Below are 20,289 nucleotides of genomic sequence, written 5' to 3'. Positions count from 1 at the left end.
ACACTGAACTGCAGAGTCTGTACACAGAAAGTGAGAGACACTCAACTACGCCCCTGTACAGAGAGTGAGAGACACAGAACTACACTCCCTGTAGAGAGAGAGACACAGAACTACACATCTGTACACAGAGAGTGAGAGACACAGAACTACACACCTGTACCGAGAATGAGAGACACATAACTACGACCCCTACACACAGACAGTGAGATACACTGAACTACACCCCCTTTACCCACAGAGAGAGAGACACAGAACTCCGCCCCCGGAAGAGAGAGAGAGAGACACAGAACTACACCCCTGTGCCGAGAGTGAGACACACTGAACTACACCCCCTGTACACAGAAAGTGAGAGACACTGAACAACAACCCCTGTGCACAGGAGTGAGAGACACTGAACTACGCCCCTTGTACAGAGAGTGAGAGACACAGAACTACACCCCCGTACAGAGTGAGAGACACTGAACTATCCACCTGTACACAGAGAGTGAGACACACAGAACTACACCCCTGTACCGAGAGTGAGAGACACAGAACTATCCCCCTGTACCGAGAGTGGGAGGCACTGAACTATCCCCCTGTACAGAGTGTGAAAGACACTGAACTATCCCCTGTACCGAGAGTGAGAGATACTGAACTATCCCCCTGTACCGAGAGTGAGAGACACTGAACTATCCCCCTGTACACAGAGAGTGAGAGACACAGAGCTACTCCGCCTGTACACAGAGTGAGAGACACTGAACTACACCCCTGTACCCACTGAGCGAGAGACACAGAACTACACCCCTGTAGAGAGACATACACAGAACTACACACCTGTGCAGAGAATGAGAGACACAGAACTACACCCCTGTAGAGAGAGTGAGAGATTCAGAACTACAGCCCTTATAGAGAGGGTGAGAGACACAGAACTACATCCCCTGTAGAGAGCGTGGAACCACAGAACTATACCCCTGTGCACAGACCAACACCCCTGTACCGAGAGTGAGAGACAATGAACTATCCCCCTGTACCAAGAGTGAGAGACACAGAACTACACATCCTGTACCCACAGAGTGAGCGACACAGAACTACACCCCTGTACCTACAGAGTGAGAGACACTGAACTACACCCCTGTAGAGAGAGTGAGAGACACTGAACTGCAGAGTCTGTACACAGAAAGTGAGAGACACTCAACTACGCCCCTGTGCAGAGAGTGAGAGACACAGAACTACACTCCCTGTAGAGAGAGAGACACAGAACTACACATCTGTACACAGAGAGTGAGAGACACAGAACTACACACCTGTACTGAGAGTGAGAGACACATAAGTACGACCCCTACACACAGACAGTGAGATACACTGAACTACACCCCCTTTATCCACAGAGAGAGAGACACAGAACTCTGCCCCCGGAAGAGAGAGAGAGAGACACAGAACTACACCCCTGTGCCGAGAGTGAGACACACTGAACTACACCCCCTGTACACAGAAAGTGAGAGACACTGAACAACAACCCCTGTGCACAGGAGTGAGAGACACTGAACTACGCCCCTTGTACAGAGAGTGAGAGACACAGAACTACACCCCCGTACAGAGAGTGAGAGACACTGAACTATCCACCTGTACACAGAGAGTGAGACACACAGAACTACACCCCTGTACCGAGAGTGAGAGACACAGAACTATCCCCCTGTACCGAGAGTGGGAGGCACTGAACTATCCCCCTGTACAGAGTGTGAAAGACACTGAACTATCCCCTGTACCGAGAGTGAGAGATACTGAACTATCCCCCTGTAACGAGAGTGAGAGACACTGAACTATCCCCCTGTACACAGAGAGTGAGAGACACAGAGCTACTCCGCCTGTACACAGAGAGTGAGAGACACTGAACTACACCCCTGTACAGACAGTGAGAGACACAGATCTACACCCCCTGTACACAGTGACAGACACAGAACTACTCCCTTGTACACAGAGACTGAGAGACAATGAACTACACCCCTGTAGAGAGAGAGTGAGACAGAACTACACACCTGTACACAGAGAGTGAGAGACACAGAACGACACCCCCTGTACACAGGAGTGAGGGACACTGAACTACACCCCTGTACCGAGAGTGAGAGACACTGAACTATCCCCCTGTACCAAGAGTGGGAGACACTGAACTATCCCCCTGTACTGAGAGTGAGAGACACTGAACTATCCACCTGTACACAGAGAGTGAGAGACACTGAACTACACCCCTGTACAGGGAGTGAGAGCTATAGACCTACACCCCCTACACACAGACATTAGAGACACTGAACTACACCCCCTGTAGCCATTGAGTGAGAGACACAGAACTACACCCCCTGTACCCACAGAGTGAGAGACACAGAGCTACTCCGCCTGTACACAGAGAGTGAGTGACACAGAACTACATCCCCTGTACCCACAGAGTGAGACACACAGAACTACACCCCCTGCACACAGAAAGTGAGAGACACTGAACAACAGCCCCTGTGCACAGGAGTGAGAGACACTGAACTACACCCCTTGTACAGAGAGTGAGAGACACAGAACTACACCCCTGTACCGAGAGTGAGAGACACAGAACTATCACCCTGTACCGAGAGTGGGAGACACTGAACTATCCCCCTGTACTGAGTGTGAAAGACACTTAACTATCCCCTGTACCGAGAGTGAGAGACACTGAACTATCCCCCTGTACCGAGAGTGAGAGACACTGAACTATACCCCTGTACACAGAAAGTGAGAGACACTGAACTATCCCCTGTACCGAGAGTGAAAGACACAGAATTATCCGCCGTACCGAGAGTGAGAGACACTGAACTACACCCCCTGTACCCACAGAGTGAGAAACACAGAACTACACCCTCTGTACAGACAGTGAGAGACACAGATCTACACCCCCTGTACACAGTGACAGACACAGAACTACTCCCTTGTACACAGAGACTGAGAGACAATGAACTACACCCCTGTAGAAAGAGAGTGAGACACAGAACTACACACCTGTACACAGAGAGTGAGAGACACAGAACGACACCCCCTGTACACAGGAGTGAGAGACACTGAACTACAGCCCCGGTACACAGAGAGTGAGACACACAGAACTACACCCCTGTACCGAGAGTGAAAGACACTGAACTGACCCCCTGTATCGAGAGTGAGAGACACTGAACTGTCCCCCTGTACACAGAAAGTGAGAGACACAGAACTACACCCTTATATAGTGAGAGCCATAGAACTACACCCCTACACACAGACATGAGAGACATTGAACTACATCCCATGTACACAGAGAGTGAGAGACACTGAACTACAATCCCTGTACACGGAGAGTGAGTCACTCAGAACTACACCCCCTGTACCCACAGAAGAGAGAGACACAGAACTACACCCACTGTAGAGAGAGAGACAAACAGAATTACACCCCTGTACACAGAGAGTGAGAGACACTGAACTACACCCCCTGTACCCACAGAATGAGACACACAGAACTACCCCCCTGTACCGAGAGTGAGAGACACAGAACTACACCCCTGTACCCACAGAGTGAGAGACACAGAACTACACCCCTTGTACATAGAAGAGAGAAACACAGAACTACACCCACTGTAGAGAGAGAGAGACAAACAGAATTACTCCCCTGTACACAGAGAGTGAGAGACACAGAACTACGACCCTGTACACAGAGTGAGATACACAGAACTACGACCCTGTACACAGAGTGAGACACTGAACGACACCCCCAGTACACAGGAGTGAGAGACACAGAACTACACCCCTGTACCGAGAGTGAGAGACACTGAACTATCCCCATTACCGAGAGTGAGAGACAAAGAACTACACCCACTGCAGAAAGAGTGAGAGACACAGAACTACACACCTGTGCACAGAAAGACAGAGACACTGAACTGCACCCCCTGTACACAGAAAGTGAGAGACACTCAACAACGCCCCTGTACAGAGAGTGAGAGACACAGAACGACACGCCCTGTAGAGAAAGAGAGACACAGAACTACACCGCCAGTACAGAAAGTGAGAGACACAGAGCTACTCCGCCTGTACACAGAGTGAGAAACACTGAACTACACCCCTGTACAGAGAGTGAGAGCCATAGAACTATACCCACTACACACAGACATGAGAGATACTGAACTACACCCCCTGTACCCACTGAGTGAGAGACACAGGACTACACACCCTGTACACAGAAAGTGAGACACTCAACTACACCCACTGTACACAGAGAGCGAGTGACACAGAACCACAACCCTGTACACAGAGAGTGAGACACTGAACTACATCCCCTGTACACAGAAAGTGGGACACTGAACTACATCCCCTGTACACAGAAAGTGGGACACTGAACTACACCCCCCGTACACAGAAAGTGAGAGACACTGAACTACACCCCCTGTACACAGGAGTCAGTGACACTGAACTACACGCCGTGTACCCACAGAGTGAGAGACACAGAACTACACCCCTGTAGAGAGAGACACACACAGAACTACACACCTGTACAGAGAATGAAAGACACAGAACTACACCCCTGTAGAGAGAGTGAGAGATTCAGAACTACAGCCCTTGTAGAGAGAGTGAGACACACAGAACTACACCCCCGGTAGAGAGCGTGGGAGACACAGAACTACACCGCCAGTACACAGAGAGTGAGGGGCACGGAACTACACCCCTGTACCGAGAGTGAGAGACACTGAACTATCCCCCTGTACCGAGAGTGAGAGACACAGAACTACACGCACTGTAGCCACTGAGTGAGAGGCACAGAACTACACACCCTGTACATAGAAGAGAGAAACACAGAACTACATCCCCTGTACACAGAGAGTGAGAGACACTGAACAACACCCCCAGTGCACAGGAGTGAGAGACACTGAACTACACCCCTTGTACCCACAGAGAGTGAGAGACACAGAACTACAAACCCTGTACACAGAGAGTGAGTCACTCAGAACTACACCCCCCGTACCCACAGAAGAGAGAGGCACAGAACTACACCCACTGTAGAGACAAACAGAATTACACCCCTGTACACAGAGAGTGAGAGACACAGAACTATGACCCTGTATACAGAGAGTGAGACACTGAACTACACCCGCTGTACACAGGAGTGAGACACACAGAACTACACCCCTGTACCGAGAGTGAGAGACACAGAACTATCCCCCTGTACCGAGAGTGAGACACAGAGAACTATCCCCCTGTACCGAGAGTGAGAGACACAGAACGATCCCCCTGTACCGAGAGTGAGAGACACAGAACGATCCCCCTGTACCGAGTGTGAGAGACATTGAACTACACCCACTGTAGAAAGAGTGAGAGACACTGAACTACAGCCCCTGTGCACAGAAAGTGAGAGACACTGAACTGCACCCCCTGTACACAGAAAGTGAGAGACACTCAACAACGCCCCTGTACAGAGAGTGAGAGACACAGAACTACACCCCCTGTAGAGAAAGAGAGACACAGAGCTACACGCCTGTACACAGAGAATGAGAGACACAGAACTACACTGCCAGTACAGAAAGTGAGAGACACTGAACTACATGCTGTGCACCCACAGAGTGAGGGACACAGAAGTACACCCCTGTAGAGAGAGACACACACAGAACTACACACCTGTACAGAGAATGAGAGACACAGAACTACACCCCTGTAGAGAGAGTGAGAGATTCAGAATTACAGCCCTTGTAGAGAGGGTGAGAGACACAGAACTACACCCCCTGTACACAGAGAGTGAGAGACACAGAACTACACCCCTGTGCAAAGACCGTGAGAGGCACAGAACTACACCCCTGTACAGAGAATGAGACACACTGAACTACACACCCTGTAAAGAGAGAGAGAGAGAGACACTGAACTGCACCCCCTGTACAGAGAGAGTGAGTGACACAGAACTACACCCCCTGTACCCACAGAGGAGAGAGACACAGAACTACACCCCCTGTACCCACAGAGAGTGAGACACTGAACTACAAACAGAATTACACACCTGTACACAGAGACTGAGAGACACAGAACCACAACCCTGTACACAGAGAGTGAGACACTGAACTACACCCCCTGTACACAGAAAGTGAGAGACACTGAACTACACACCGTGCACCCAGAATGAAAGACACAGAACTACACCCCTGTAGAGAGAGTGAGAGACACAGAACTACACCCCTGTGCACAGACCGTGAGAGGCACAGAACTACACCCCTGTACAGAGAATGAGACACACTGAACTACACACCCTGTAGAGAGAAAGAGAGAGAGACACTGAACTGCACCCCCTGTACAGAGAGAGTGAGACACACAGAACTACACCCCTGTACCGAGAGTGAGAAACACTGAACTATCCCCCTGTAAAGAGAGTGACAGACACTGAATTACAGCCCCTGTACAGAGAGTGAGAGACACAGAACTACACCCCTGTACCTACAGAGTGAGAGACATTGAACTACACCCCTGTAGAGAGAGTGAGAGATTCAGAACTACAGCCCTTGTAGAGAGAGTGAGAGACACAGAACTACACCCCCTGTACACAGAGAGTGAGAGACACAGAACTACACCCCTGTGCACAGACCGTGAGAGGCACAGAACTACACCCCTGTACAGAGAATGAGACACACTGAACTACACACGCTGTAGAGAGAGAGAGAGAGAGAGAGACACTGAACTGCACCCCCTGTACAGAGAGAGTGAGTGACACAGAACTACACCCCCTGTACCCACAGAGGAGAGAGACACAGAACTACACCCCCTGTAGCCACTGAGTGAGAGACACAGAACTACACCCCCTGTACCCACAGAGTGAGAGACACAGAGCTACTCCGCCTGTACACAGAGAGTGAGAGACACTGAACTACACCCCTGTACAGAGAGTGAGAGCCATAGACCTACACCCCCTACACACAGACATTAGAGACACAGAACTACAACCCCTGTACCCACAGATTGAGAGACACAGAGCTACTCCGCCTGTACACAGAGTGAGAGACACTGAACGATCCCCCTGTACCGAGAGTGAGAGGCATAGAACTATCCCCCTGTACCGAGACTGAGAGACACATAACTATCCCCCTGTACCGAGAGTGAGAGACACTGAACTATCCCCCTGTACCGAGTGTGAGAGACACTGAACTACACCCACTGTAGAAAGAGTGAGAGACACTGAACTACAGCCCCTGTGCACAGAAAGTGAGAGACTCTGAACTGCACCCACTGTACACAAAGTGAGAGACACAAAACTACACCCCCTGTAGAGAAAGAGAGACACAGAACTAGACACCTGTACACAGAGAGTGAGAGACACAGAACTACACCCCTGTAGAGAGAGTGAGAGCCATAGACCTACACCCCCTACACACAGACATTAGAGACACTGAACTGCACGCCCTGTACACAGAAAGTGAGAGACACTCAACTATGCCCCTGTACAGAGAGTGAGAGACACAGAACTACACACCCTGTACCCACTGAGTGGCAGACAAAGAACTACACCCCCTGTACACAGAGAGTGTGAGACATAGAGCTACTCCGCCTGTACACAGAGTGTGAGAGACACTGAACTACACCCCCTGTACAAAATGAGAGACACAGAACCACACCCACTTTACACAGAGAGTGAGAGACACAGAACTACAGCCCCTGTACAAAGAGTGAGAGACACTGAACTACACCCCGTTGTACACAGAGAGTGGGAGATACAGAGTGAGTGACACTGCTAAGGCTGATGCAGTTGGTAAAGCGGAGTTATTTAAATATCCGAGAAGGACAATTTAAACAACTGTCATAACCTATAATTTTAAGAGTTATGTTTGAGATCCAAATCTAAATTCAGGAATCAGACCATCAGTTCTTGAGGTTTTACATTAAACTAATTGAAACATTTTATTAATTTACACAGGTTAAAATATATACACAGATGGCTACAAATTACTCTCATAACTTTTAACAAATTCCCAAACTAATCTCCATAAAAGCAACAGCAACCCATAGACTTAACCAGACACCAGGCAAAGCATTTTCACCTTACGAATTCAAAATGAGGTTCTTTCACTATGGAGTCAGTTGGAGGCTTACAGCTGCCTTTTGATCTCACATTGCCTCTGCTCTGCACACCCAAAAACTGCTGAAGTTATACCTACCGCCACTGATTGAAATCAAATTCTCATTGTCCCACCTGCCTCTTTGAACTCCACCTTTTAACAATGAAACCCCTTTCATGGTACCAATTTTATCTGTAATATAAACATATTGCTTGGTAGCAGCTAGAAAGGTGTCAAGTTTTCACCCCACTTTCTTGAATGTCCTATTCAAAAAATGCAAATGAACACTATCTCTCTGTTTACATCTCAGACTAGTACACATCAAAGCAAGCAGACCAGCTGGCTTTAATCCAATTAAGACACACCCGCAAACTAAACCTCTATTTTAAAAGAAAAATATTTCCTAAAATATTGTATATGTTAATAGCTTTATGACAGACACGGAGAGGGAGAAACACAGAGAGGGAGAGACACAGAGCTGCCCGCGAACACAAAGAGAGACACAGAACTACCACCCTGCCGTACACAGTGTGAGAAAAACAGAACTACACCCCTCTACACAGAAAGTGGGAGACACTGAACTACATCCCCTGTACAGAGAGTGAGAGACACAGAACTATCCCCCTGTATACAGAGAGTGAGAGACACATAACTACGCCCTCTACACACAGACAGTGAGAGACACTGAATTACACCCCATGTAACCACAGAGTGAGAGACACAGAACTCCGCCCCTGTAGAGAGAGAGAGACACACAGAACTACACCCCTGTACACAGAGAGTGAGAGACACTGAACTACACCCCTGTAGAGAGAGTGAGAGACACAGAACTACACCCCTGTACAGAGAGTGAGAGACACTGAACTACACACCCTGTAGAGAGTGAGAGACACTGAACTACACACCCTGTAGAGAGAGTGAGAGACACTGAACTACTCCCCCTGTACAGAGTGAGAGACACAGAACTACACCACTGTGCAGAGAGTGAGAGACACTGAACTATCTCCCTGTACACAGAGAGTGAGAGACACAGGACTACACCCCTGTACCGAGAGTGAGAGACACTGAACTATCGCCCTGTACCGAGAGTGAGAGACACTGAACTATCCCCCGTAGCGAGTGAGAGACACATAACTACGCCCCCTGCACACAGACAGTGAGAGACACTGAACTACAAGCCCTGTACCGACAGAGTGAGAGACACAGAAATACACCCCTGTACACTGAGAGTGAGAGACACAGAACTACACCCCCGTACCCATAGAGTGAGAGACACAGAACTACACCCCTGTGGAGAGAGTGAGAGACACTGAACTACAGCCCCTGTACACAGAGAGTGAGAGACACTCAACTACACACCTGTACACAGAGTGAGAGACACTCAACTACACACCTGTACACAGAGAGTGAGAGACACTGAACTACACCCCCTGTACACAGAGTGAGAGACACAGAACTACACCCCTGTAGAGAGAGAGAGACACAGAATTACACCCCTGTAGAGAGATTGAGAGATACTGAACTACACCCCCTGTACACAGAGAGTGAGAGACACAGAACTACACCCCCTGTACACAGAGAGTGAGAGACACAGAACTACACCCCCTGTACAGAGATTGAGAGACACAGAACTACACCCCCTGTAGAGAGAGTGAGAGAGACAGGTGAGAGGCACAGAGGGGGACGGACACAGAACTACCCTCCCCTGTACACAGAGGGAAGAATTTTCCCCCCATTGGGGGGGAATTGCAGGAGTGGGCGCGTGCAGACGCACTGCCGATCGGTGCCCCCAATTGGGGGCGTGCCGCCATTTTAAGTGGGCAGGCCAATTAACATCCGCTAGGAAGCACTGTGCATTCCTTGTGCAGGCAGTGGGGGGATTCCCTCAGCCTGGAGTGTGCTCTTTCACACATGCGCATGAAAGAGCGCACTCATCTCCCTGAGGCTAAGTGCTGCCTCAGGAAAATTGGCTTCAACTGTAAAAATGGTCAAGGTACAAAATCAAAATTTCCCTAACACTGTCACAGGAGTTGGGACATGTCCATTACTTTAAATCAAATATTTATTAAATTTTTAAAAACCTTCATGGAAAGGATGAGGTTTCATGCTTCTTCTGTAGCCCGCCAGGGCTCCCAGCCTGCCTGCTAGCCCCAAGGTTGGACAGCCAGGTCCATTAATGAGGTGATTCGGCTGCACCCCCGCCGACCTGGAAATGGAAATGACGCGGGGTGAGGTCGGGTGTTCCGCCCAACGTCATCCCGCATCATTTTACACATCGGTGAGCGGGCCCTGCCACCCCGCTTGCCGACCTAAAGATCCTGGCCAGAGAGTGGCAAACACTGAACTACCCCACCCTATAAACATTTCAGACTGCCACGCGTCTGAGTTTTCATGCCAAACTTGTGGATTCACACGCTGTCTGAAAGAATTGGCATTATGAAGAGGTGGATCGGTGCTCAGGGTAGGGGGTGACCATTAGCTGAGTGAAGCAGTCCCAATGCTGGAATATACACAGGGAGCAGATTGCCCTGTCCACTTACCCTGAGACACACTAGATACACCGCTCTAACAATATCCCGTTTGGTCTTGAGTTGGTGTGTTGCCTGGAGCTTCTCCTCGAACAGTTCCGACTCCTCGTGCTCAGTAGCGAAACTCCTGACTGTTCTTATCCCTGAAACGATCTCTCCGGCCAGTTGGTTTGACTTAGCGATGGAATCCTGCACCTCTTGGACCAGCGTCTGCCCCCAGAACAAAACACAACATTCAGACCCAATACAACTCTTGGGGACCCTGACGTATCACTGGCTGTGTGATAGAGGATGAATTTCAACATAAGTACAAGGTGTTAACATTTTAGCAGGGATCTGGAACTACCACTTACAACGTTGCAATGCACATTAATAAAGCCATAAGGAACAAAAAGCAAACCAAGCAGTGGGTTCATTTCTACAGGGATGAATTGAAAAGGGTTTTGTTAAATTTGAACTTAAACCTTAATTATATCGCACTTGGAATACTGTGCGCATTTGTGGTGTCCCTATGATAAGAGGAGGGTATTGAGGCACTGGAGAAGGTGTAAAAGAAGCGATCAATTAGATTTTTAGCAAGACCAAGAGGTTACGCCTTAGGATAGAACGAGCAGGCTGGGGTACTTTACTCTAGAAAGAAACGACAGTGGGATGAGCGATAGGGTCTTTAAGATCCTGAAAGTATGTGAGAGAGTAGACATAGAGGTGTTCACGTCAGAGTCTAAAACTAGAGGTCATAAATATGAGATAGTCACTAATCTAACTTCACTTGCTAAGTGGTCAGAGTGAAGAACTTGCCAGCACAAGTAGCTGTTTAAATGAAAAACATGGATAGATTTCAGGGGAAGTTAGATAACACATAAGGGAGAAAGCAATGGCTGTATTACATTGATAGGCTTAAAAGATTTAGGGAGAGAAGAGTTTGTATGGAGCACAAACACCAACATAGACCAGTTGGACTGAACAACCTGTTTCTGTGATATACATTCTATCTAAGTATTGATAAAGAATTGTAGTGGATGCTGTGTATATGGATATGGAGTATTGTAAAGAATGATGTCCCTCAGGGTCAGTGCTGGGACCACTGGTGCATCGCATTCTGGACTTGGGTACAAAGGGGGTTATCATTTCAAAATATACAGTCATACAAATAGCATGTGGTTGCTGCAGGGAACTACCAGTGACTTCTCACACACACAGAGACACACACTGACACACACACACACTCACAAACACAAAGACATATACACACAGTCATAGATATCAGTACATAGATATCAGATGATATTTGATAGGGTGAAATGTGAAGCGATATCTTTTAGGGGAATAAATGAAGAGATTAAATATATACTCTATGGTAAAAATTGTAAAGGAACTTAGTAACTGGGTTCCAGATACACCAGTCTTTAAAAGTGGAGTCAAATTGACAGAGGCACAAAGAAACTAGCTGGAACAACTGCAACCTGTTGTATTGCTGGATGTGTACCTACCATGTGATACTTATTATAGAGCTTCTGAATGATTATGGTGAGGGGAGACTCTATAAACATTAGCAAGGTGAGTTGCCACGAGAGGAAGAACATGAAGAAAAGGATCCCGACTGTCTTCACCAAACTACGCAGTAAGATATTCACATTGGCTGCGATGGAACGACTCATGAGTGTGGTGTCAGTGGAGAGGCGCGAGGTGATGTTACCTGTGGGATAAAACACAATACACATACAGGCAATCGCGTGTGTGTTACGATATTGACAGTAATAGTAATACAACAGCTATACAAGAATGTTACTAACCATAATATTGCAGACTATTCGTCATGAACAGTCATATTACAATGCGTTCATTATGAACAGCAATATTAGTGTATTCATTATGAACAATAATATTATAGTATGTTCATGATAAACAGTAATATTACATTGTATCCATTATGAACAGTAATATTAGTGTGTTCATCACAAACAATAATGGTACAGTGTATTCATTACAAACAGTAATATTAGTGTGCACTTTGTTATGCTAAGCTGCTCAAATCCAAAGGGAAACTTGAAACAACTGCCGCAACTGTTTTGTAATTTGTATATTTATTCCGAGATGCGTGCCTTGAATTCAATAGAAATAAGACTACCGAGTCTTATTGCTTTTTTTCCCACAAAACTAAATTAAACATTTATTGATAAAAGAAATGATTTTAAGCACATACATAGGTCGACGAATTAATATTATGATAACTCCCAGCTCCCCTGATTAACCTAACTCCCAGTTACACCGCCATCAAGGCAACAGGGGCTTGGCCTAAATAGCCAAGTGGTTATGGTACTGGGTTTGTAACCCCCAGATCAAGAGTTCAAATCTCACAATGGCAAACTATGAAACAATGTAACTTCATCTGAAACAGATGGAAACAGGTTTACTCAAAAGAGTATCAAGGCAACAGCAAAAACAAAGAGATTTTAACAGACCCAAGCAAGACGATACCCTGAACAGTCAAATTCAAAGTGAGTTTTCTTAACTTCAGTTCTTGCAGACAGCAATTTGGGCAAGAGGCTGGAAGCTTTTCACACTTGTTAGATCTTAGAATGCCCCCTTACACACAGCCTTCTCTCCTTTATACATATTTTCCCCTTTGAATGCAAATTCCCATTGTTTCACAATGTCTTTGGACTTTACCTCTCTAACAATAAAAATTAATCACAGTACTAATTTTACCAGTGATCCTTGGGAAAAATATACACACTGGGCTGGATTTTACCATCGGCGAGTGGGGGGGGATGGGAGGGGGGCCCGCTCGCCAACACATAAAATGATGTGTGGTGACATCGGGCGGAACTCCCGACATCACCGCGCCCCATTTAAATTTTCAGGAAGGCGGGAGCACAGCAAAATCAGCTGCACGCCCGCTGACCTGTCAATGGCCAATTGAGGCCAATGACAGAGTAATTAAAGTAATTAGTGGACCTGCCCATCCAACCTTAAGGTTGGCAGGCAGGCCGGGAGCCCTGGCGCGAACTAGAAAAAACATGAAACCTCATCCATGGGCGGGATGAGGTTTCATGTAGGGTTTAAAAGTTTTAATAAAATTTTTTTGGGAAATCATGAACATGTCCCAACTCATTGTCAAATGAGGGGGCATGTTAGAGAAATTTTATTATTTTATTTTTAGCTTTTTCACATTTAGAGCCGATATCCCTGAGGGTAAGATGAGTGTGGTCTTTCGAGCGCATGCGCAAAAGAGCGCACTCTCGATTTTAGGAATCCCCCCCCCCACCCAGATTGCACAGGGAGCGCACAGTGCTTCCCTACGGACGTCACGTTGGGTGGGCTTTAATTGGCCCCCCCACGTAAAATGGCGCCGCACCTCCGATTGGGAGCACCAATCGGAAGCGTGCCCGCATGCGCTCGCCCATCAACTTCCCCCCTCTTACGGGGGGAAAATTCAGCCCACTGTTTCTTAACTTCTTCTGGCTAGATGTAACATTTTAACCCCTCTTTTGAATTAAAGCTAACCTTGTTTATTTTAAAATGCAAATGCTCCCTTTACACCTCACATTCCAAAATTTCACCCATGTTTACCTACTTAGCATTTCAAATCTAGCTTCTCTTCTTACAGCAAAGCCTTCAGACCAGCTGTCTTTAATTCAATTAAGTCACACACACACACCCACAGACCCCACTATTACTCTACTTCACGAGAAATTCCAATAACATTGTGAAAATTATCTTCCTGACATCATAACAAACAGTAATATTACAGTGTGTTGATTACAAGTGCACTAATAGCCACCACCCAAGGTAATGTTAGAACATGTCTCTTACTAACAGGAATGTTTCTAACAGCACAGGGATTTCATTCTGAACAGCTGTATGAATATGTAAAAGCTGTTTTCGTCCTTACCAGTCCGAGTTGCCTCAAAGAAGCCAATTTCCTGCTGTACCAGGGAAGAGAAGAGCTGATTTCGAACCCGTTTGTTGAGCCTGTACATGGTGAACATGAAGAGCCCTCCCCGGAGACCTGCTGAAATGGAGCTGGAAGAACAGTTCCTTCAGTCAGAAAGGCTGCATGTTAGCAGCACAGGAGATCCTGTGCTGGACCCTGGGACTCACACAGCTCTGGCCTGTGTTGATCTTTATCACTGTCAGCATCTTCTGATAGTGACAGTCTAAGCAGCTCACCACTCTAGAACAGGGTGACCATGAGCTCACCTGAAACCCACCAAACTTCCCCACCACCTTAACCCTGACCACCTACCCTCTACCATACACCAATCGTCAAGATGGACACCATCCCAAACACACCCTGCCACCCTCCCCCCACTCACCTGCCACCCCACACTCACCCTGCCACCCCCCAAACTCACGCTGCCAACCCCCAAACTCATCCTGCCACCCCCCCCCACTCATTCTGTCACCTCCCCAAACTCACCCTGCCACCCCCCCCCCCCAAACTCACCCTGGCGCCCCCCCCAAACTCACCCTGCCACCCCCCCCAAACTCACCCTGCCACCCCCCCCAAACTCACCCTGCCACCCCCCCGCACTCACCCTGCCACCCCCACCAAACTCACCCTGCCACCCCCCCCACACTCACCCTGCCACCCCCCCCACACTCACCCTGCCACCCCCACCAAACTCACCCTGCCACCCCCCCACTCACCCTGCCACCCCCCCACACTCACCCTGCCACCCCCCGAAGCTCACCCTGCCACCCCCCCACTCACCCTGCCACCCCCTCCCACTCACCCTGCCACCCCCCCACTCACCCTGCCACCCCCTCCCACTCACCCTGCCACCCCCCCACTCACCCTGCCACCCCCTCCCACTCACCCTGCCACCCCCCCACTCACCCTGCCACCCCCCCACACTCACCCTGCCACCCCCCCCACTCACCCTACCTCCCCCCGACCACACCATAACCCCATTCCAACTACAACACAAACCCACCCCACTCCCCCACATGAATACCTCCCCCAACCCGCCCTCCACAAGCCACCTTTACCCCAAGTGAGAATTAATTGCATCCAATCATCACACCCACCCCACTCCGCTCCGACACTCCTCCTCCTCCACCACCCTCCCCCGATCCCAACCTCTGATAGAGGGGGACACTCTCTCCACAGGAACACACACCCGGTGGGGGCGGGTACTGAGGGGCAGGATTCTCAGGAATGGACAGTTATTGTCTTCGATAATTCTCACCCTCCCATGGACGTCATAAACATGAAGAAAATGGCGATGAGGAAGGCTCGATGGTCATAGCGAGAGCTCAGCAAATCAATCACTTTCCCCGCGTAATAGGGAATAAACATCTCCCCTGCAATCAAACACAGAGATGTTGTGTCAAAACCAGCAGGGTGGGGCGGGGGGGGTGGGGGGCGCAGAGGTAGGGGGTTGAGGGTTGAGGGAGGTGAAAGGGAAAAGGGTAAGTGAGTGAAATGGGAAAAGAGGGAAGGTAAATGGGAGGTAAAGAAGGAGGTATTTAGGGGAAAGAGAGATTCTGAAAGAGGGAGTGACAGATGGCGAAAAAAGGAAGAAGGGAAGGAGGAATCCATCATTACTCCACCTCTGGAAACCCTCACTCTCCCTTCACTCCAGATTCCCCCTCACACCCCACTCATTTCAGATTCTTCCTCACTACCTCTCCCCTCTGGATCTCCCCCTCACTCACCCATTCGTTCCAAATTCCCCACACTTCCCTTTACTCCGGTCCCCTCATTCCGGATGCATATCATTCCCCCTTCAATCTGGATCCCCACTCTTCTCCATCATTCACGATCCCCCTCTCACTCCCCCTTCATTGTGGATAACCCTTTACTCCTGGATCCCCCTTCACTCCAGCTCCCTCTTCATTCCGGATCCCCAATCTCTGCTCCTTCACTCTGGATTCCATCTCTCCGGATCCCCATCACTCCCACTTCACTCCGGATCCTCCCTCACTCCCCTTCACTCCAGATCCCCCTTCATTCTGGATTCCCTTTCACACCCTGTTCACCCCGGTTCCCCTTTCATTCTGGTTTCCCCCCTCACTCCAGATCCCCCTTCACTCTGGACTCGCTGTCACTCGCACTTCACTCCGGATCCACATCCCCCACCCCCCCACTCCTGCCACACCACGTCACTTTGGAATCCCCATACTCCAGATCCCCCTCACTCTGTCTTCACTTCAGAATCCCCCTTCACCGGCTTCCGCCTCACACCCTTTTCACTCTGGATTTCCCCTTGCACCAGATCCCCACTCACCATAGATGCCCCTTCAATCCCTCTTCAAGCCGGATCTCCTTTTCACTCTGGATTCCCCTCACTCCTCCTTCACTCTGGAATCCCCCTCACTCCAGATCTCCCCTCACTCCCTCTTCACTCTGGATCCCTCTCACTCCCTCTTCATCCTGGGTATCCCTTCACTCTCTTCACACCAGATCCGCCCCTCACTCCCACTTCACTCTGGATGCCCCCTCATTCTCCCTTTACTCCACAGTCTCCCTCACTCCCTCTTCACTCTGGGTCCCCCTCACTCCCCCTTCATTCCGGATGCCCCCTCACTTCAGATTCCCCTCACTCACTCTTAAATCTGCATCCCCACTTCACTCTGCATCCCCCCTCACATCCTCTTCACTCTGGTTCACCCCTCACTCCCTCTTCACTCCGGAACCCTCCTCACTCCATCTTCACTCCAGAACCCCCATCACCCTCTCTTCACTCCAGAACCCCCCTCATCCCCTCTTCACTCCAGAACCCCCCTCATCCCCTCTTCACTCCAGATCCCCCTCACCCCCTCTTCATTCCGGATACCCTCTCACCCCCTCTTCGCTCCAGATCCCCCTCACCCCCTCTCCACTCCGGATCCCCCTCACTCCCTCTCCACTCCGGATCCCCCTCACTCCCTCTTCACTCCGGAACCCCCCTCAACCCCTCTTCACTCCAGAAACCCCTCACCCCCTCTTCACTCCAGAAACCCCTCACCCCTCTTCACTCCGGATCCCCCTCACTCCCTCTTCATTCCAGATCTCCACTCAGCCCCTCTTCCCTCCAGAATCCCCCTCACCCTCTCTTCACTCCGGAACCCCTCTCACCCCCTCTTCACTCCAGAATCCCTCTCACACCGTCTTCACTCCAGATCCCTCCTCACCGCCTCTCGACTCCGGAACCCTTCACTCCCTCTTCACTCTGGATCCCCTCATTCCCTCTTCACTCCGGATCCGCCCTCACTCCCTCTTCATTCCGAATACACCCCCCCCCTTCACTCCGGTTGCCCCCACCCCCTCTACACTCCGGATTCCCCCTCACTCTCTCTTCACTCCAGATCCCCCCTCACTCTCTCTTCACTCCGGATCCCCCCCCTCACTCCCTCTTCAGTCTGGATCCCCTCTCACTCCCTCTTGACACCGGATCCGCCGTCATTCCCTCTTCACTCCGGATCCCCCCTCACTCCCTCTTCACTCCAGATCCGCCCTCACCCCCCTTAACTCCAGAATCCACCTCACTCTCTTTTCACTCCAGATCCGCCCTCACTCCCTCTTTACTCCGGATCCGCCCTCACCCCCTCTTCACTCCGGATCCGCCCTCACTCCCTCTTTACTCCGGATCCGCCCTCACCCCCTCTTCACTCCGGATCCGCCCTCACCCCCTCTTCACTCCGGATCCGCCCTCACCCCCTCTTCACTCCGGATCCGCCCTCACCCCCTCTTCACTCCGGATCCGCCCTCACCCCCTCTTCACTCCGGATCCGCCCTCACTCCCTCTTCACTCCGGATCCGCCCTCACCCCCTCTTCACTCCGGATCCGCCCTCACCCCCTCTTCACTCCGGATCCGCCCTCACCCCCTCTTCACTCCGGTTCCGCCCTCACCCCCTCTTCACTCCGGATCCGCCCTCACTCCCTCTTCACTCCGGATCCGCCCTCACCCCCTCTTTACTCCGGATCCGCCCTCACTCCCTCTTCACTCACCGATCACAGCCAGTGCGAGGAAGGTGAAGGCCCCGCTCAGTGGGAGGAGGTCCGGGCGGGACAAGGTCAGGAGGCGGCGGCCGATGCGGCGGTGGAAGCCCGGGGCTGGGGCCGGGGCCTCTCCCGCTCCCGCTCCGACCAGCCGATCCCCCGGGCCCGGCAGCACCGTCTCCAGCATCCCCAGAGCCAGGCCCGAGGCCGAGTGTGAGAGCAGGAGGAGCGGCCAGGAGAGGCCCAGGCCCGGGGCCCCGAGCAGGAGGCGGTGGAGCGGGGGCAGCAGGCTGGAGCAGGCCGTGTAAAGCAGCACGGGGCCCCGCAGAGAGCCGAGCCGAGGCCCGAGGATCAGACCCAGAGCCAGGGCCCCCGGTACAAGCAGAGCCGGGGCCAGAGGCTCCCAGAGCGGCGGCAGCAGCGGAGAGAGGAGCAGGTGGAACAGAGCCGGAGCCAGCGAGAGGGAGAGAGCCCAGGGACACGGCCCGCAGCCCGGGGAAAACATCCTGCACAACCGCCGGCAGCAGAGTGTCCCGGCCCGGGGAGAGCTTTCACTTTCAGTCCCAGAGAGAGACCCGCCCCTGGGAGAGACAGGTCCATATATACCCCCTAAATACACACCCTATACCCCCTAAATACACACCCTATACCCCCTAAATACTCACCCTATACCCCCTAAATACACACCCTATACCCCCTAAATACACACCCTATACCCCCTAAATACACAACCTATACCCCCTAAATACACACCCTATACCCCCTAAATACACACCCTATACACCCTAAATAGACACCGTATACCCCCTAAATACACACCCTAAATCCCCTAAATACACACCCTATACACCCTAAATACACAACCTATACCCCCTAAATACACACCCTATACCCCCTAAATACACACCCTATACACCCTAAATACACAACCTATACCCCCTAAATACACACCCTATACCCCCTAAATACACACCCTATACACCCTAAATACACACCCTATACCCCCTAAATACACACCCTATACCCCCTAAATACACCCCCTATACCCGCTAAATACACACCCTATACCCCCTAAATACACACCCTATACCCCCTAAATACACACCCTATACCCCCTAAATACACACCCTATACACCCTAAATACACACCCTATACCCCCTAAATACACACCCTATACCCACTAAATACACCCCCTATACCCCATAAATACACACCCTATACCCCCTAAATACACACCCTATACCCCCTAAATACACACCCTATACCCCCTAAATACACACCCTATACACCCTAATTACACACCCTATACACCCTAAATACACACCCTATACCCCCTAAATACACACCCTATACCCCCTAAATACACACCCTATACCCCCTAAATACACACCCTATACCCCCTAAATACACACCCTATACCCCCTAAATACACACCCTATACCCCCTAAATACACACCCTATACACCCTAAATACACACCCTATACCCCCTAAATACACACCCTATACCCCCTAAATACACACCCTATACACCCTAAATACACACCCTATACACCCTAAATACACCCCCTATACCCCCTAAATACACACCCTATACACCCTAAATACACACCCTATACCCCCTAAATACACACCCTATACACCCTAAATACACACCCTATACCCCCTAAATACACACCCTATACCCACTAAATACACACCCCATACCCACTAAATACACACCCTATACCCACTAAATACACACCCCATACCCACTAAATACACACTCTATACACCCTAAATA

The 20,289-nt window shown here is 50.1% G+C and overlaps 1 protein-coding gene across 1 annotated transcript in view; it reads right to left on the bottom strand.

Moving 5' to 3' along the window:
• Positions 1-19,075, bottom strand: part of LOC121291560 (antigen peptide transporter 2-like) — a 118,736-nt gene extending 99,661 nt beyond the window's left edge. The window contains exons 1-5 of the mRNA XM_041212919.1: positions 18,517-19,075; positions 15,772-15,886; positions 14,472-14,602; positions 12,067-12,272; positions 10,589-10,786 (exon numbers count right to left, since the gene is read on the bottom strand). Of these exons, the coding sequence (XP_041068853.1) occupies positions 10,589-10,786; positions 12,067-12,272; positions 14,472-14,602; positions 15,772-15,886; positions 18,517-19,012 (1,146 nt within the window). The 5' untranslated portion in view covers positions 19,013-19,075. The remainder of the gene's footprint in view (positions 1-10,588; positions 10,787-12,066; positions 12,273-14,471; positions 14,603-15,771; positions 15,887-18,516) is intronic.
• Between the last annotated feature and the right edge of the window lie 1,214 nt (positions 19,076-20,289).

Source organism: Carcharodon carcharias, chromosome 19, assembly GCF_017639515.1.
Source record: "Carcharodon carcharias isolate sCarCar2 chromosome 19, sCarCar2.pri, whole genome shotgun sequence".
NCBI classification, from domain to species: domain Eukaryota; kingdom Metazoa; phylum Chordata; class Chondrichthyes; order Lamniformes; family Lamnidae; genus Carcharodon; species Carcharodon carcharias.
The sequence above is the reverse complement of the archived record's forward strand: the minus strand, read 5'-3'. Positions and strand labels throughout refer to the sequence as shown.